The sequence below is a fragment of the Staurois parvus genome, unplaced genomic scaffold, assembly GCF_062004578.1.
Source record: "Staurois parvus isolate SC_StPar_1 unplaced genomic scaffold, SC_StPar_1.0 ptg000244l, whole genome shotgun sequence".
NCBI lineage: Eukaryota > Metazoa > Chordata > Amphibia > Anura > Ranidae > Staurois > Staurois parvus.
This window is the reverse complement of record NW_028318040.1, coordinates 154868-170026: the sequence shown is the minus strand read 5'-3', so window position 1 is coordinate 170026 and position 15159 is coordinate 154868. Positions and strand designations below refer to the sequence as shown.

General features: G+C 38.2%; 1 protein-coding gene across 3 annotated transcripts in view; it reads right to left on the bottom strand.

Moving 5' to 3' along the window:
- Positions 1-643: 643 nt before the first annotated feature.
- Positions 644-15159, bottom strand: part of PAPSS1 (3'-phosphoadenosine 5'-phosphosulfate synthase 1) — a 152900-nt gene continuing 138384 nt past the window's right edge. For all 3 annotated transcript variants that reach the window (XM_089680495.1, XM_089680497.1, XM_089680496.1), the window contains 2 exons: positions 10468-10697; positions 644-5140 (listed from right to left, as the gene is read on the bottom strand). In XM_089680495.1, the coding sequence (XP_089536621.1) occupies positions 5002-5140; positions 10468-10697 (369 nt within the window). In that variant the 3' untranslated portion in view covers positions 644-5001. The remainder of the gene's footprint in view (positions 5141-10467; positions 10698-15159) is intronic.

Genomic DNA, 15159 nt, shown 5'->3' with positions numbered 1-15159 from the left:
TCCATGCTCTAGTTTAAGTTCACATTAAAAAGGTAGTACTTGAAGAGCAGGCTGGCCTGTCTTAAACAATTCTTCTACATAGTGGATCGGTTGCCCTGGAATACTTCTAGCATTTTGGAAAACTGGAAAATAAAGAACTAAATGTATTACGGTATTGATGTTAGTGTTTTATTAGCTTAATTGACCAGAAAGGGAATAAGAGAAGATGGAGAGGAAGGAAAAGAAAGTGTAACGGAAAATTCCATTTTTTTTGTTCTTTTTTTATAGGTTTGTTATGGAAAAGAGAAAAATTTCAAAATAAAATCTGATTTAAAAAAAATAATTTTATTCTCTCTCTCTCTCTCTCTCTCTCTCTCTCTCAATGCCATATCTAGAACAAACATGAGGCCAGTGAAATCTGAAAGATTTTTTTCCCTATCCTGCATGTTTTAAATCAACAAATCATTTGGGGGCAAAGCCAGAATTTGGGAGAGAGCCCTGGAAATGGCAGCTTTCATATTTCCATCTTCACAGGTTTACTACTTTGTGAGACATGTCTGAGATAGCATGTTGATGACAGAGCCACTTTACCATGCTTTCAGTTCTCTGATAACAAGCACGTTACTTCTGTAAATAACACTGAAACAATTAACACACATCACACTTGAGTAAATAAACATTTAATATTACTTCAGAAAGCAAATACACTAGTTCATTAAAACAATACAGAAATGGGCCATGAGGCTGAAGTCTGTTAAACTAAAATGAAATGCACACAAATAAAGCATTAAAATAAAGAGATTTAGACAAAAAAAACATGATTATTGAAGAAGAGTAAAAAAGTAAAAAAGAAAAGACATTATGAAAGCAGAACTGTAAAAGATTAACATAAGTCAAGTAGATAAAAGTCATACTTTTCAGTAAAATAAAAAGTTAGAAAGCTGTCGCAAACCTCAGACACCTCTCCAGTTATCAGAACGGCAGGTGTTCATAGTCTACTAACCAATCACTCAACTGAGGGACTGTTTACAATTTAGCTCTCAGAGCTCATTTATATAAACAAAAGCCTTCAATAATTCCAAAAAAGTATGAATATTGGATCACTATCATTCTGCCATAGGACACTGGGTTGGGCATCATATTAAACATTTACTTTAAATGGTCATGTTCTTTAAAAATATGCAATTTTTATTATTAATATTAAAGAGTAAGCACATTTCAACTTTTAGAGTCCTCTACGCCAGCATTTTAATAACACTTGCTTTACATGAAGCTCCTTAGTCCTCTTTGCTATATGGCTAGCCTAGTGCTACAAAGCAACTCTTCAAAATCCTCTAACCTTGTACACCTTGTCCTTGGCATCAGTGAACCCTGACCACTAATCATGTAATTGGGACAAACAAGTGAATTGGGTTTAGAATGCATATGCACCAAGAATGAGGCGCAGGAGTGAGAAGATTTTACAATTTGCTGTGCGGGCACTAGGTGGGCCACAAAGGAAACAGACAGGGAGCTGAATTTTATATCTACAATGGAAAGGCTTGGAGAAAAGAGGGGACTCTAGAAGTAATAAGTGTCTTTCAAGTACACTCTGAAGATTGTATTAGTCTCTTTTAAAAGAATCTAACAAGATACAGTAACAGTTTACGCCCCTGTCAAGTGTTTACACTTAGTCAAAATTGATGCAAATTAGAAATATAGCATTTAAGGATTATAAAACCTGATCTGCTTGTTAAAATCAAACAAAAAAAACTTCTAAAGCAAAATAGTACTGTTAATTATGTATCAAATTAGAGAGAAAAATCAAGATATAGGCCTGATAGAAAACTATTACAAGGCATGCTAGCAACCTTCATATTAAAGAGAAATGTGCAGGCTGCTGATTTTATGTAATCAGTAAACCCAAATGACAAAATAAAAGTGCTATTAAATTATTCAGAACTGAATATCTTTGAAACCAACTTTGCATAAAGGTCACATTACAATAATACTATCTGTAAACATTACCCTGTTCATCTGGAGAAATGTTCTGAATATACATCCCTTGCAATTTCTGCATAGGAGTGTGTTCTGCAAATACTGTAGGGAGAAGCCTGAAGCTACAGACATTCTTTATTTTTGCCTCCAACATCTCCTGACACTTTGGAATGGAATGTGTATATTATACACACATATACATTTAGGTCCATATATATTTGGACATAGGTGCAATTTTAGATTTTTTCAGGTATTTACCAAAACACATTCAAGTTATATAATGGATATGGGCTGAAAGTGCACACTCTCAGGTTTAATTTGAGGGTGTGTACATCCAAATTGGAGGAAGGGTTTAGGAATTACAGCTCTTAAAGTGTAGCCATCCCCCCTTTTTTAGGGGACCAAATGTAACTGGATAAATGAATATAACCCTAAATAAAATGTTCATTTGTAATAACTTGTTGAGAATCCTTTACTGGCAATGACTGCCTGAAGTCCGGAACCCATGGACATTACCAAAGACCGGGGTTCCTCCTTTTTAATGCTTTGCCAGGCTCTAACTGCAGCTGTCTTCAGTTGTTCTTTGTTTGTGGGTCTTTCTGCCTTTAGTTTTGCCTTCAGCAAGTGAAATGCATGCTCAATTGGGTTGAGATCAGGTTATTGACTTGGCCATTGCAGAATATTCCACTTTTCCTGCAAATGCTCTTGGGTTGCTTTTGCAGTGTGTTTTGGATCATTGTCCATCTGTACTGTGAAGCGTCATCCAATCAACTTCGCAGCATTTGGTTAAATCTGGGCTGACAGTATATCTCTAAACACTGCAGAATTCATCCGGCTGCCTCTGTCACATCATCAATAAACAACAATGACCCAATGCCACTGAAAGCCATGCATGCCTATGTCATCACACTGCCTCCACCATGTTTTACAGAAGACGTTGTGTGCTTTGGATCATGAGCTGTTCCAAGCCTTCTCCACACTTTTTCTTCCTGTCAGTCTGGTACAGATTAATCTTAGTTTCATCCGTCCAAAGAATTCTTTTCCAGAACTGGTCTGGCTTTTTTAGATGTTTTTTGGCAAAGTCAAATCTGGCTCTTCTATTCTTCAGGCTTATGAATGGTTTGCACCTTGTGGTGAACCCTCTGTATTTGCTCACATGAAGTCTTCTCTTGATTGTAGACTTTGACAATGATATGCCCACCTCCTGGAGTGTCCTTCACTTGTCTGGATGTTGTGAATGGGTTTTTCTTTACCATAGAGAGGATCCTATGATCATCCATCACTGTTGTCTTCCGTGGATGTCCATGCGTTTTTATGTTGTTGAGCTCACCAGTGCGTTCCTCTTTCCTCAGAATGTACCAAACTGTTGATTTGGCCACTCCTAATGTTGCTGCTATCTCTCTGATGGATTTGTTTCATTTTTCAAGCCTTACAATGGTCTGTTTCACTTGCATGGACAGCTCCTTTGAACGTATGATGTAGTTTCACAGCAATAGATTCCAAATGCACAAACCACACTTAGAATCAACTCCAGACCTTTTACCTGCTTAACAGATGAAGAAATAATGAAGGAGTAGCCAACACTTGGCCATGAAACAGCTTTTGATTCAATTGTCCAATTACTTTTGGTCCCTTGAAAAAGGAAGGGGGGATGGCTACTCTTAAGAGCTGTAACTCCTAAACCCTTCCTCCAATTTGGATGTACATACCCTCAAATTAAACCTGAGAGTGTGCACTTTCAGCCCATATCCATTATATAACTATAGCTTGAATATGTTTTAGTAAATACCTGAAAAAATATAAAATTGTGCCTGTGTCTAAATATATATGCACCTAATTGTGTGTGTATATATATATATATATATATATATATATATATATATATATATATATATATATCTATCAGGCAAGGATGGGGGGGGGGGGGGAGGACAATTGCTAACATCACATCATGACCAAACAAACTTGATTAGCTGAGCTACAGTCATAAGCATGCAGTGAAGGGATTCAGGTTAATTATTCATACATAAAAAGAAGCAATGTAGATTGTATTGTTAGATTTTCATTTCTTTTAAAGCGATGTTTACTTTCCTTGAATTCCTATTAACATTCCAGTTCTGAACAATGCAAGCATCATCACTTGGCTGTCATCAGCCTGAGATTATTCTAATTAAATAAGAGCACATTGTTATTGATTGCTAAAACAGCAAATATTTCAAGCAATGTATAAGAGGTGTAACATACATACATTATACACAAATTTATTAGCAGCTCTGTAATGCTGTAGAACATGTATTCCTACACATATCATACTTAGAAAAAAGGTAATTAGCACTTTTCTTTGCTCTTTTTATAATGAAGACATGTATTAATTATGTTTGCAGCAATGAGCAAATTGTAAGTTTTAGTTTCATTGCCAAACAAATAGGGAGGCATGAAAAGGAATACTAAGATAGTAATGGCTCATTACAAAGGCTAAAAAGATGGGGATATGACCATTACATGAGCCACTAAATAATACAGGATGAGAAGGACAGACGTGAGATTATGCATACAAGTTACATAGAAGTGATCATATCAACCCCTTATATATTATAAATGGTGATATGCTTTACATATGTATAACATTAGTTCACACATTGTATACATATGTGGCATAAGCAAAGTTTGACTTGTGCAGCTTTATGAAAAAACAAAATGTTGTATTTTAACTGAAAACTATGTAAAGGAGGTATGGAGAAACACCTTTTTTGTTTATTGGTAGTCATTTGTATTACTGTGATTGGTAAGAATGGAACATCCATATGTTAACATACTAGGCACCAGTGACCCAAAGTTAGAGAGAATGGAGAAAAAAAGATAGAAATGAAGTAGTCTGATTAAAAACATAATGCTTGAAAGTAGCTCACAAAGGAGTTATTCTAAGAGCCAAGCGCAGAGTAAAGTTGTACAAATGCTGGTCTTCAGAAACACTTTAATTGGCAAGAACAAGAAGCATTATCATGGTCCTTTAAGAGTCTAAGAAAGCACAAGTATTAGAGCCCTTTATGCCTTTTCTAAAGATCTGTAATAGTCTTTCAGCACAGCCCAGGCTGTTGGTGCCATGAAACCATCTGGTGGATTCTGTCCCTCACGAGCTAGTTTACGCATTCGAGTTCCAGAAATAAAATCAAAGTCTTCAGCACTGGAAAAGAAGAAAAAAAATGAGTAGGGAAACGTTTCAGACAGGTAGTATGATCATGTATATATGGATAATACTGATCTTGAACAAAAAAAAAGGGAGGCCTGTTTTATGACTTTTCTTATTAAAGGTTAAGCTCTCCTCTGTGAGGGGAAAAAAAAAAAGTAAATGTCTTTATTTTTTCACAGGAGCCTGCAGCGCATGACACCCATAGCCAGTGGATTGCAAGTGCAATGTCAGGCTCCTGCACTCTGCAGCCCACACCTCTGTAGGGGCTTTCACTTACAGAGCTGTAGGCAGTGTGAATGGACTATGAGAGAGTGCTCATCAGCACGCGTATGGTCTACTAAAGCTACAATTCCACCTGGTGTGGTAGTGGATGGGACTTGTAGTTCACTCACAAATTTCTGTGAATAAATGACACAGCTGTGCATGAGTGAGTAGGCAAAACACATTTCTTATGGGATTCATATTCAGCTGTAGGTCATAGCAGAATGGCAAAATCATAAAACAAAACATGGCAACAAATAAATGAAATGACCCCAGTTCAAAAGTCTACATACACTCAGTTCTTAATATTGTGTATTTCCCCCTTTAGCATTAATGATAGCGTGCAGTCTTTTGCAATAGTTGTCTATGAGGCCCTGAATTCTTGCAGGTGGTATAGCTGCCCATTCTTCCTGGCAAAATGCCTCCAAGTCATGCAGACTCTGATTGTCCTGCATGAACCATACCTGTGAGATCTCCCCAGAGTGCCTTGATGATATTAAAGTCAGAGACTGTGATGGCCACTCCAGGACCTTCACCTTTTTCTGCTGTATCCGCTGGAGGGTCATTGTTGTGCTGGAAACTCCAATGCACATCATTTGTGTAAATTGTCTACCAGTATTTTCTGATAACACGCACGCTGCATTCATCTTCTCATCATTTTTCACAAGATTCCCTGTGCCTTTAGAGCTCACACACCGCAAAAACATCAGTGAGCCACCACCATGCTTCACAGTGGGGATAGTATGCTTGTTGCTTATAGGCCTTGCTGACCCCTCTACAAACATAGCGGTTATGGTTGTGACCATAAAAGCTCAATTTTGGTCTTTTCACTCTAGATTACAGTTTGCCAGAAGCTGTGAGGCATGTCAAGATGTTGTTGGGTACATTGCAATCTGGATTTTTTTTGGCATTTGCACAGTAAAGGCTTCTTTCAGGCAATTCAACCATAGTGCTCTCTGAAACAACCACACTGTCTTTTTATAGAGCAGCCTGTATTTCTCCTGAGATTACCTGTGGGTTTTTCTTTGTATCCTGAACAATTCTTCTGGCAGTTGTGGCTGCAATCTTTTTGGGTCTACCTGACCTTGGCTTGGTATCAAGAGATCCCCGAATCTTCCACTTCTTATTGGCTACCACATTATGTCAGCCTATTTGTGTTCTCTAAAACATATATTGCTGTTGTCACTATATGTGCTCTCACATGCAACCATAATTAAAACCTAAATAAAGTGTAGTGCAATCATATATACCACTACATATAACATAAATCAGAGTTTAGTGCATATATAAATGACACTTTTGTGTACCATACACAGATAAATACCAGAATAAATAAAAAAAATACATAAGTCCTTATATCAAATCATTATTGTCCTTCTTTTGTGTGTGGTTATCCTCCTATTCAAGGATACAAATGTGCAGATCTTGCATTTCAATCTGTGCTCATTATCACCCAAACATGTGCAGATCCTCTATCGACATACATATACAGTGCCTTGAAAAAGTATTCATACCCCTTGAAATTTTCCACATTTTGTCATGTTACAACAAAAAACTTAAATTTATTTTATTGGGATTTTATGTGATAGACCAACACAAAGTGGCACAGAATTGTGAAATGGAAGGAAAATGATAAATGGTTTTCAACATTTTTTACAAATAAATATCTGAAAAGTGTGGGGTGCATTTGTATTCAAGTCTTTTGCAGTCTCTAGAAGGTTCTCTTCTAAGATTGCCCTGTATTTGGCTCCATCCATCTTCCCATCAACTATGACCAGCTTCCATGTCCCTGCTGAAGAAAAGCATCCCCACAATATGCTGCCACCACCATGTTTCACGGGGGTTATGGTGTGTTCAGGGTGATGTGCAGTGTTAGTTTTCCGCCACACATAGCATTTTGCTTTTAGGACAAAAAGTAAAATTTTGGTCTCATTTGGCCAGAGCACCTTCTTCCACATGTTTGCAGTTTGCGAGAAGCAATGGGACACAGCAAACGGTACTTTTTATGGCTCTCTTTCAACAATGGCTTTCTTCTTGCCACTCTTCCATAAAGGCCAGATTTGTGGAGTGCACGAATAATAGTTGTCCTGTGGACAGATTCTCCCACCTGAGGTGTGGATCTCTGCAGCTCCTCCAGAGTTACCATGGGCCTCTTGGCTGCTTCTCTGATTAATGCTCTCCTTGCCCAGCCTGTTAGTTTAGGTGGACGGCCATGTCTTGGTAGGTTTGCAGTTGTCCCATACTCTTTCCATTTTCAGATGATGGATTGAACAGTGCTCTGTGAGATGTTCAAAGCTTGGGATTTTTTTTTTATAACCTAACCTTGCTTTAAACTTTTCCACAACTTTATCCCTGACCTGTCTTGTGTGTCCTTGGCCTTCATGATGCTGTTTGTTCACTAATGTTCTTACAGAACAGTTGTATTTATACCGAGATTAAATTAAATTACACACAGGTGGACTCTATTTACTAATTAGGTGACTTTTGAAGGCAATTGGTTCCACTAGATTTTACTTAGGTGTATCAGAGTAAAGGGGGCTGAATACAAATGCGCACCACACTTTTCAGATATTTATTTATAAAAAACTTTGAAAACCATTTATCATTTTGCTTTCACTTCACAATTATGTGCCACTTTGTGTTTCACATAAAATCCCAATAAAATATATTTATGTTTTTGGTTGTAACATGAAAAATGTGGAAAATTTCAAGGGGTATGAATACTCTTTCAAGGCACTGTATACTCTCAATTCCTGTATACGACCTATGTTATTAGGTCAAATAGTGCTTTTTCCCTTTAACTAGCCTCCAGTCCCCGATGTAACTCAATCCATATCCATCCTCTTAATCAAGCCACACACCCAGAAGTTTATGAGCCGCCATCTTGTGAGTGACCAGGAAACCCAAAATCTTAAGGAAACACAAAGCCTTTTTACTGTATTGCACCAGTTGGGCACTTTTTATGCAAGTGCAATATATATATATTAATAAATATTGGTGTGATAATAAATGGCTTCATATGATCACTAACTGTAAAAAGTGTGGGATTGCTTTTTTTTTTAAATCATACTTACCTAGGTGGATGCAGCATTGGTCTGATCCCTGCATCTGTCCCCCAACGGCTCTAAGGGTAAGAACTCAGCGACCGCTGAGTTCTCACAGCCACTCTGAGCAGTCACTGCTGTCTGTTCTGCCCTCTCCTGCGCTCACTGGAGGGCTGGGCTGTGAAGGGGAAGGAAGCGATTGGCTCAGGCTCTGGTGGATTGCTGAGAGGCTGAGCCAGGTTCTGCCCCGGACTCTGGGGGTGGATCCTGACTTTAAAGTCAGAATCTTTCCCCAGCCTGGACCGACTGAGTGACATCACCTGAAAACGTATCACAGGAGTGCAGAACAAACTGTACTCCTGTGAGCTACAGTAGAAGTACAGCCAAAAGAGCTTTGGCTGTACTGCTCCTTTAAATAAAAAGACATGGCATGATCAGTCATAGTTTCAATATCAATGCCAAAATTTCAAAATTTCTGCCAGGGTATTCAAACGTTTGAGCACAACTGTAAACACTGCTCTCAACAAGGTAAAAGATGCGTGCTGAGGGGTCTGGCTATTACAACATAAAACACTGTAATAAGTAGGCAGCAATCAGTATTCTAAATGAGAGAAAGGTAACCGGAATAAAATTTAAAACTTTAAAATGTGCAGACGTACCCTTGCATTTTTTTTTTACCTTGGATTCTCACAAATTCACATTAGGAAGCTCTAATATATCAATAAATTAATTGCTAAATATAGCAATCATTCTATTTTGAATTTAAGTTTCCATAACATAACGAATAGTGTATCCAGCTTTAAAAATGCAAGTATGCTAACTGTAACATAGAAACGATATGATCTACAGTATATGTATGGCGGTGGAGATTTCACTGTGATCTTAAATATCAAACTCAACTAAAGAGTAGAACAGACGAACATAAAAATACAAAGAAGCCTATTAAATTTGGATAATAAATGTCAGCACACTTCATGACTAAACCATATAAATTAAAAAAAATGGTAGCATAGTTCAATCACATATTGTCAACAACTAGCAAGGGAAGATAAATAGAACTAAATCTCTATAATCCTCTGTGGAGCCCAGTAGTTCACACACATAGACATATTAAAAAAGAAGCACCTGTTCAACGTGGGCGCTGAAAAAATTCCAGAAACAAGACTATATCATAAGTCAAACAACAATGGGAGTAACGTGGAATCCATTCCAAACCTCAGTAATGGTGGTCTGACCACATGAACTGGAAATAGGCTCTCCCACATGAAAGGCTATTTTGCTGGATGATTGTGCAAAGGCTTTTTTAGATTAAAGAAAATAAGAGCCAGATCAGTTATGTTGTTACCTCATTCCTTTCCATAATATATCTGTCACCACACAACATTTCTGGAATGTCTTCTGCAGCTTCAATTATAGTATACAACAGAAACACTGGATATCGAGGCTGCATACTGCATTAGCTTACTATCCTTTTACCTAAATCCTGACAAACTTGCCCTAATGGAAAAACCAAATGGCAATCAAGATGGTAGAGTAACAGGAATAGCACAGGGTGTGGCCCAAAATGTATTTATGTTATGGAACAAAGAAATGAAAATGAACAAACATACACTATTGGCAATTGTAGAGCGCTAGCACACCTCTTTCTATCCTTAAAGCAGAACTCCAGTGTTATCTCTGTCAGTAGCTGTACAGGCTTAAATGTACACAAAAGACACTTTTTAGTGAATGCAGCTTGATGACAACCCCCCCGTAGCCACCTGTATAGTAGTGGACAGGACCCTATTCACCTTTTAGAACAGTCTGGTCTGTTAGCGACATGGATTTTTTGGTATGATTTCTTGGAAGATTTAGTGACAGACTGGTGGCTGACTTCATAGAACCAAGCAAGTTCTACAGATTTGTTATTTGGATTTCACATTAATGCGCTCATTCTGAATGATACTGTGTACACATGCAGGCATGTTTACAAAAAAAAGGAACCAAACACACTAAAAGGGGAAAAAAGATACTTACTGTGCAGAATCAAAATATTCCATGCACTTCTTCTTTTTGTTATAAGCAGCCACGCGGAATGGAACAATTTCAAGCGAGATCAGTCCGGGAGCCATGGTAAGGACTTTGGCTCCATGAGTAGGTTCATACAGATCCTTTCCATTTTCTGGGTGTGGCATTCCAGCAGGATCCCTCCCCACTATGTAAAAATTAGCACCTGCCACCATCCGTGCTCTGCAGTGCCACTGTACCTAGAGTGGACAAAAGCTCTGGTCAATACCAGTCAGTGTTCACTTGTAATACTACCAAAAAGAAACATTCCAACCTTATTAAATACATTTTGCATAGTACAATGATTTCATAACACTTTTAACACTATACAGTTATTTAATAAAGAAAGCGTACCCTATGGAAATGGAGTTTTTAAGATATTTGAACATTCAAACGTTAAATTGTGATTCAAATAGTGCCTATAGAAAAAGGTGATATACTTGCACAAATGACACACTACATTGATTTGTATTCATTTTCATTATCTAAATAAACAAAAATGCAGATATGTCATATGAAAAAGTACACACACATCTACCACCATTTCAAATCCATTAAATTTCAGATTAAGTCCCAATGATAGGAATCTCCTTTGGGAGTATGCAGGTGGAATCTGTCTAATTTAAACCTCAAAACACCCAGGATGTGGTATCAACATACCAAGATCAAAAGAGCTATCTAAGACCCTCAAAGTTGTGGATGCCTGTGAGGCAGGTGAGTGATTTGAAAAGTTCGCCAAATGATTGCAGAGTAGATTTGGCATAGATTCCAAAATATTGCTAGATTGTCCAGGACTGGCCAGCCCAGCAAACTCAACAAAGAATGCAATAGAACAAATAATGATATGAAAACTCATTTAGGGCTAGCACACAAATAATACTCATCCTACTCCACAATACCACAATTTCCTTCCCCCCTAGTTAAGATTGTGGTGACTGGTCCACTGAGGCTGCTCTTCATGTCAGTCTCTGACTAGTCTTGTTGCTGTCCCTCTCATGAATATCATCACCCTTACACTGTAATCAATGCAGGATTAGTGGTCACATCATCAGTAAAGAACAGAGCTGTTAGTAGGACTGTATGGAGCCTGTATTGCAGCTTTAAAGAGCAGAGGACTGGAATGAAGGCTATAATGGGATCATTAAATAGGGCAAGTATTATTGCAAGTTAGCCATTCCCTTTCAAAAAAACAGCCATAGATTCTTTATCAGTGTGGGAATGGGAGATTAAATTTTGATTAAGTTTAATGTTGCTGCAGTTAGGCTTTGCCTTTTCCCAACTGTGTACTACCAGTTCAACCTTTGCTGTGCCACCTGAACAAATTAAAATTACTAAATATTTCACCCACTGCCATCACCACCAAAAGTCTTCTGGAACATAAAGCCTTTTTGGCTAGGCTCCCTGTGGTATCTACCTAGTGCATTACCTTAAAAATATGTTTATTGAATGTTAAAAGTAGGTATTATACTCATAAATTGTCAATAAAATCAAAGGCACATCGTGAAGGAACAGCTCTGTCCAATTGGCACTACGTATCTGTCTGTAATGAGAACTCTGGACATCCAAAAGGCTGACGTGTTTCAAGGACTATCCTCTTTCTCAGAGTCCTTTGAGGAAGAGGCTAGTCCTCAAAACATGTCAGCCTTTTGGATGTCCAGAGTTCTCATTACAGACACGTAGTGTGAATTGGACAGAGCTGTTCCTTTACGATGTGCTTTTGATTTTATTGACAAAATTTGGGAGTATAATACCTACTTTAATCATTCAATAAACATATTTTTATGGTAATGCACTAGGCCGGAGCACCCTCTGTTTGTTTTTCTCTATTCAGTATATTTGGACTCCCCCAGGCTTTTGAGGGCAGGAAGGCATGCATATCCAAGAATTTCATTATGTGGTCCTAATGTCATTGAGTCCATCCACAAGTGCAGGCGTATCTGGGTTTTCCACTTCTACACTCCCTGTGGTATCTGGTGGTACTAGTGGCTGAACGATGGTGGTTTGTGATCTTGTGGTGAACCTACAGAGAGGAAAAGTTTTCCTTGCAAAACTTTTCATTGTTTTTCAGGAGAACTTTCTGTTGGCAGTAAGGGAACTCAGAGCAATCTTCTATGGCCTTTAACACAGCTCTACCAAGGTTTGATTGTACATAACATACACTGCTGCATTATGGATTTGAATCTGTTCATATTTTGCAACAATTTATCCATGTATAGAATATAGTCTGCCTTACAGATCTGGAGTGTATAATTGTATACCAGAAGCAAATCAATGTGCAAAGATAATTAGAAGTACTTAAATTCAGGGGGAAACATTTCAAATATAAACGGTTGTGAAGGAGTTAAATGTCAGCTGTGAAGTTTCACACTAACGTAAAGTGCATTTTGGGAGACAATTATAGTAAGGGCTTTTAAAAGTATTTTGTACAATTGTGAAATTGGCAGGAAACTCCCTTGATGCTTAGCTCTTTAAAGCCTGTTGTCTCCAAATTGTTGTTGGGTAGGAGAGATGTTTGGCCTCAGAGCCGACTCTTAATAGAAAACAATTTCTTTAAACATTCTGCCCGACGTATTTTTGCCAAAAAGCCTTATCAGAGCAATAAAAATAAATCATGTTGGAAATTTAACGCAAATAGTGCAGTATGTTCCATAGATGTAAACCTCAGAAACTCATGGTCTTTTGGCTGAGAACTAGCATAGTCTGTAAAATTGGTACTTCTGTACAATGCTAAACTAATAAAATAAGACGTGCTAAAAACCTGCACAGCCTAAAGTGGACGGATGTCTGGTTAGTAGAAACAGAGTGTACCAGCAGCAACTTTTAGCTGACCACATCAAATATAAGGATATGATCTTTTACCCAACATGCCCCTACCAAGCATCTACACAACTTCATACAAAGGACAAAGTTAAACGCATTCATCTTTCTGCTAACAAAACAGAAAAAACAGTTCAATCAGATGCAAATCAGCAAATCTGGAGTACATCAAATGTGTCTTTTTATGGCATTAGTATAAGCATTCTATAGAATCTACTGCACCTACCCATATATAGGGTGATTGAACATGTATGTATGATGGAATCTCCTTCACACAAAATCTTACTGCTCTGTGTCCAAAAATATAAATGTGGGAGAATCTGGCACAGATATTCTATATACAGTCCTAATGTTGGCTTATCTTGAGGGAAACAAGAGTGACTGGACAGTTTTCAAACCAAACCAACCGCTTTCTTCTCTGAGAACTATTGGCTCAGGTCAGTCTGCAGCAACCTGAAGATCTGGTGCTACTGTTTATTAGCAGGTACTATTAGGTTCTACCAGGGCTTTACCCTAAGGGCCAACACTCTGAAGCTTACAAAAGAAGCTGAGAATCCTTACTGAAAAACAGTTGTAAGTATCCACTCCAATTATCTAAACATGAAAAGAATCTTCAGATGATTGGGTATTTAGCCCTCATGCACACTGGATGTCATAAAAACGGCAGTAGCGTTGCTGGGTTAAAACCACGAGTTTTGCAGCTTTTTTTCATTAGCAGTTTTTAGCGTTTTGCTGCATCAGTGTTTTTTAGCAAGAAAACATCTCTCTGCTATTTTTAACTCACACTTTCCCACAATGCATATCTGAATAGTCATTGTGTAGTTGCTTAGTCACCATTTTCAAAGCCCTTTTTCTTTCTGCGTCAATTATGGATCCTGTAATGCAGAAAATTGATGAGGCTATGCTACTGATTCTGTTAAGGATGGTGAGGAGACAGATGCATCTGGAGGAGAGAAGCAACCGTCAATGACGATTCTGGACCCATCCATTGATATTCCATTGTGTATCATCCATATGTTCATAAAAGGAATTTCCTGTTTGCATACAGTACTGCTAGCTGAGACAATCAGGCAGGAAAGAACATTGGGGAAAGTCCATAAAAGGAATTTCCTGTTTGCACACAGTTCAGTCAGCTAAGACAATGAGACAGCAAAGCACATTGGGAATTGTTCCTCTTTTGCACACAGCACAGGTCAGACAATGAAAGCAAGAGCAGCAAGCACACTGGGAAATGTAGGAAAAATGGCAGTGTCCAATCTTGAGGCTCAAAAACGCTAATAAATACCAGATAGCTGCATTTTGCCAGTTTTCAGCGTTAGAAGACAAGATTTTCAGCTGTAAAAACGCGCTAACACCGTAGTTCTGAGGTTTTTTCCAGCCTGAAAAAACTCCCCTGACAAAAAATGCTGATAAAAGCCTATGTGTGCATGAACACATAGGATAACATACTGGGGAGTTTACTGGCTGCAGAAAAAGAAATGCATGTTGCCAAAAACAGCAGCTGTAAAAACCTCCAGTGTGCCTGAGGCCCTAAAATGATCAGGAATTGGCTTGTCACAAGAATGAATAAAATGAATATTCGCACATTTTTTCTACAGTGAAGATTTCCAACTCAAAGCTGACTGCAAGGAGATGGGATGAAAAATGCCCTGTGTGAGAGAAATCTTTGGATGCTCCCTATCAACACTAATCAACATGGATGGAGTTTCTCTCATGCTGGCTACTGTATTCTGACAGCCTCTGCTCCTGTGGCTGTCTGAATACACGCACAGTGACTGCATCTGATTACAGTTACTGTATTGGATGAGCGTTTTCTGCCCGGCTTCTTCAATTTTCAGATCCAAG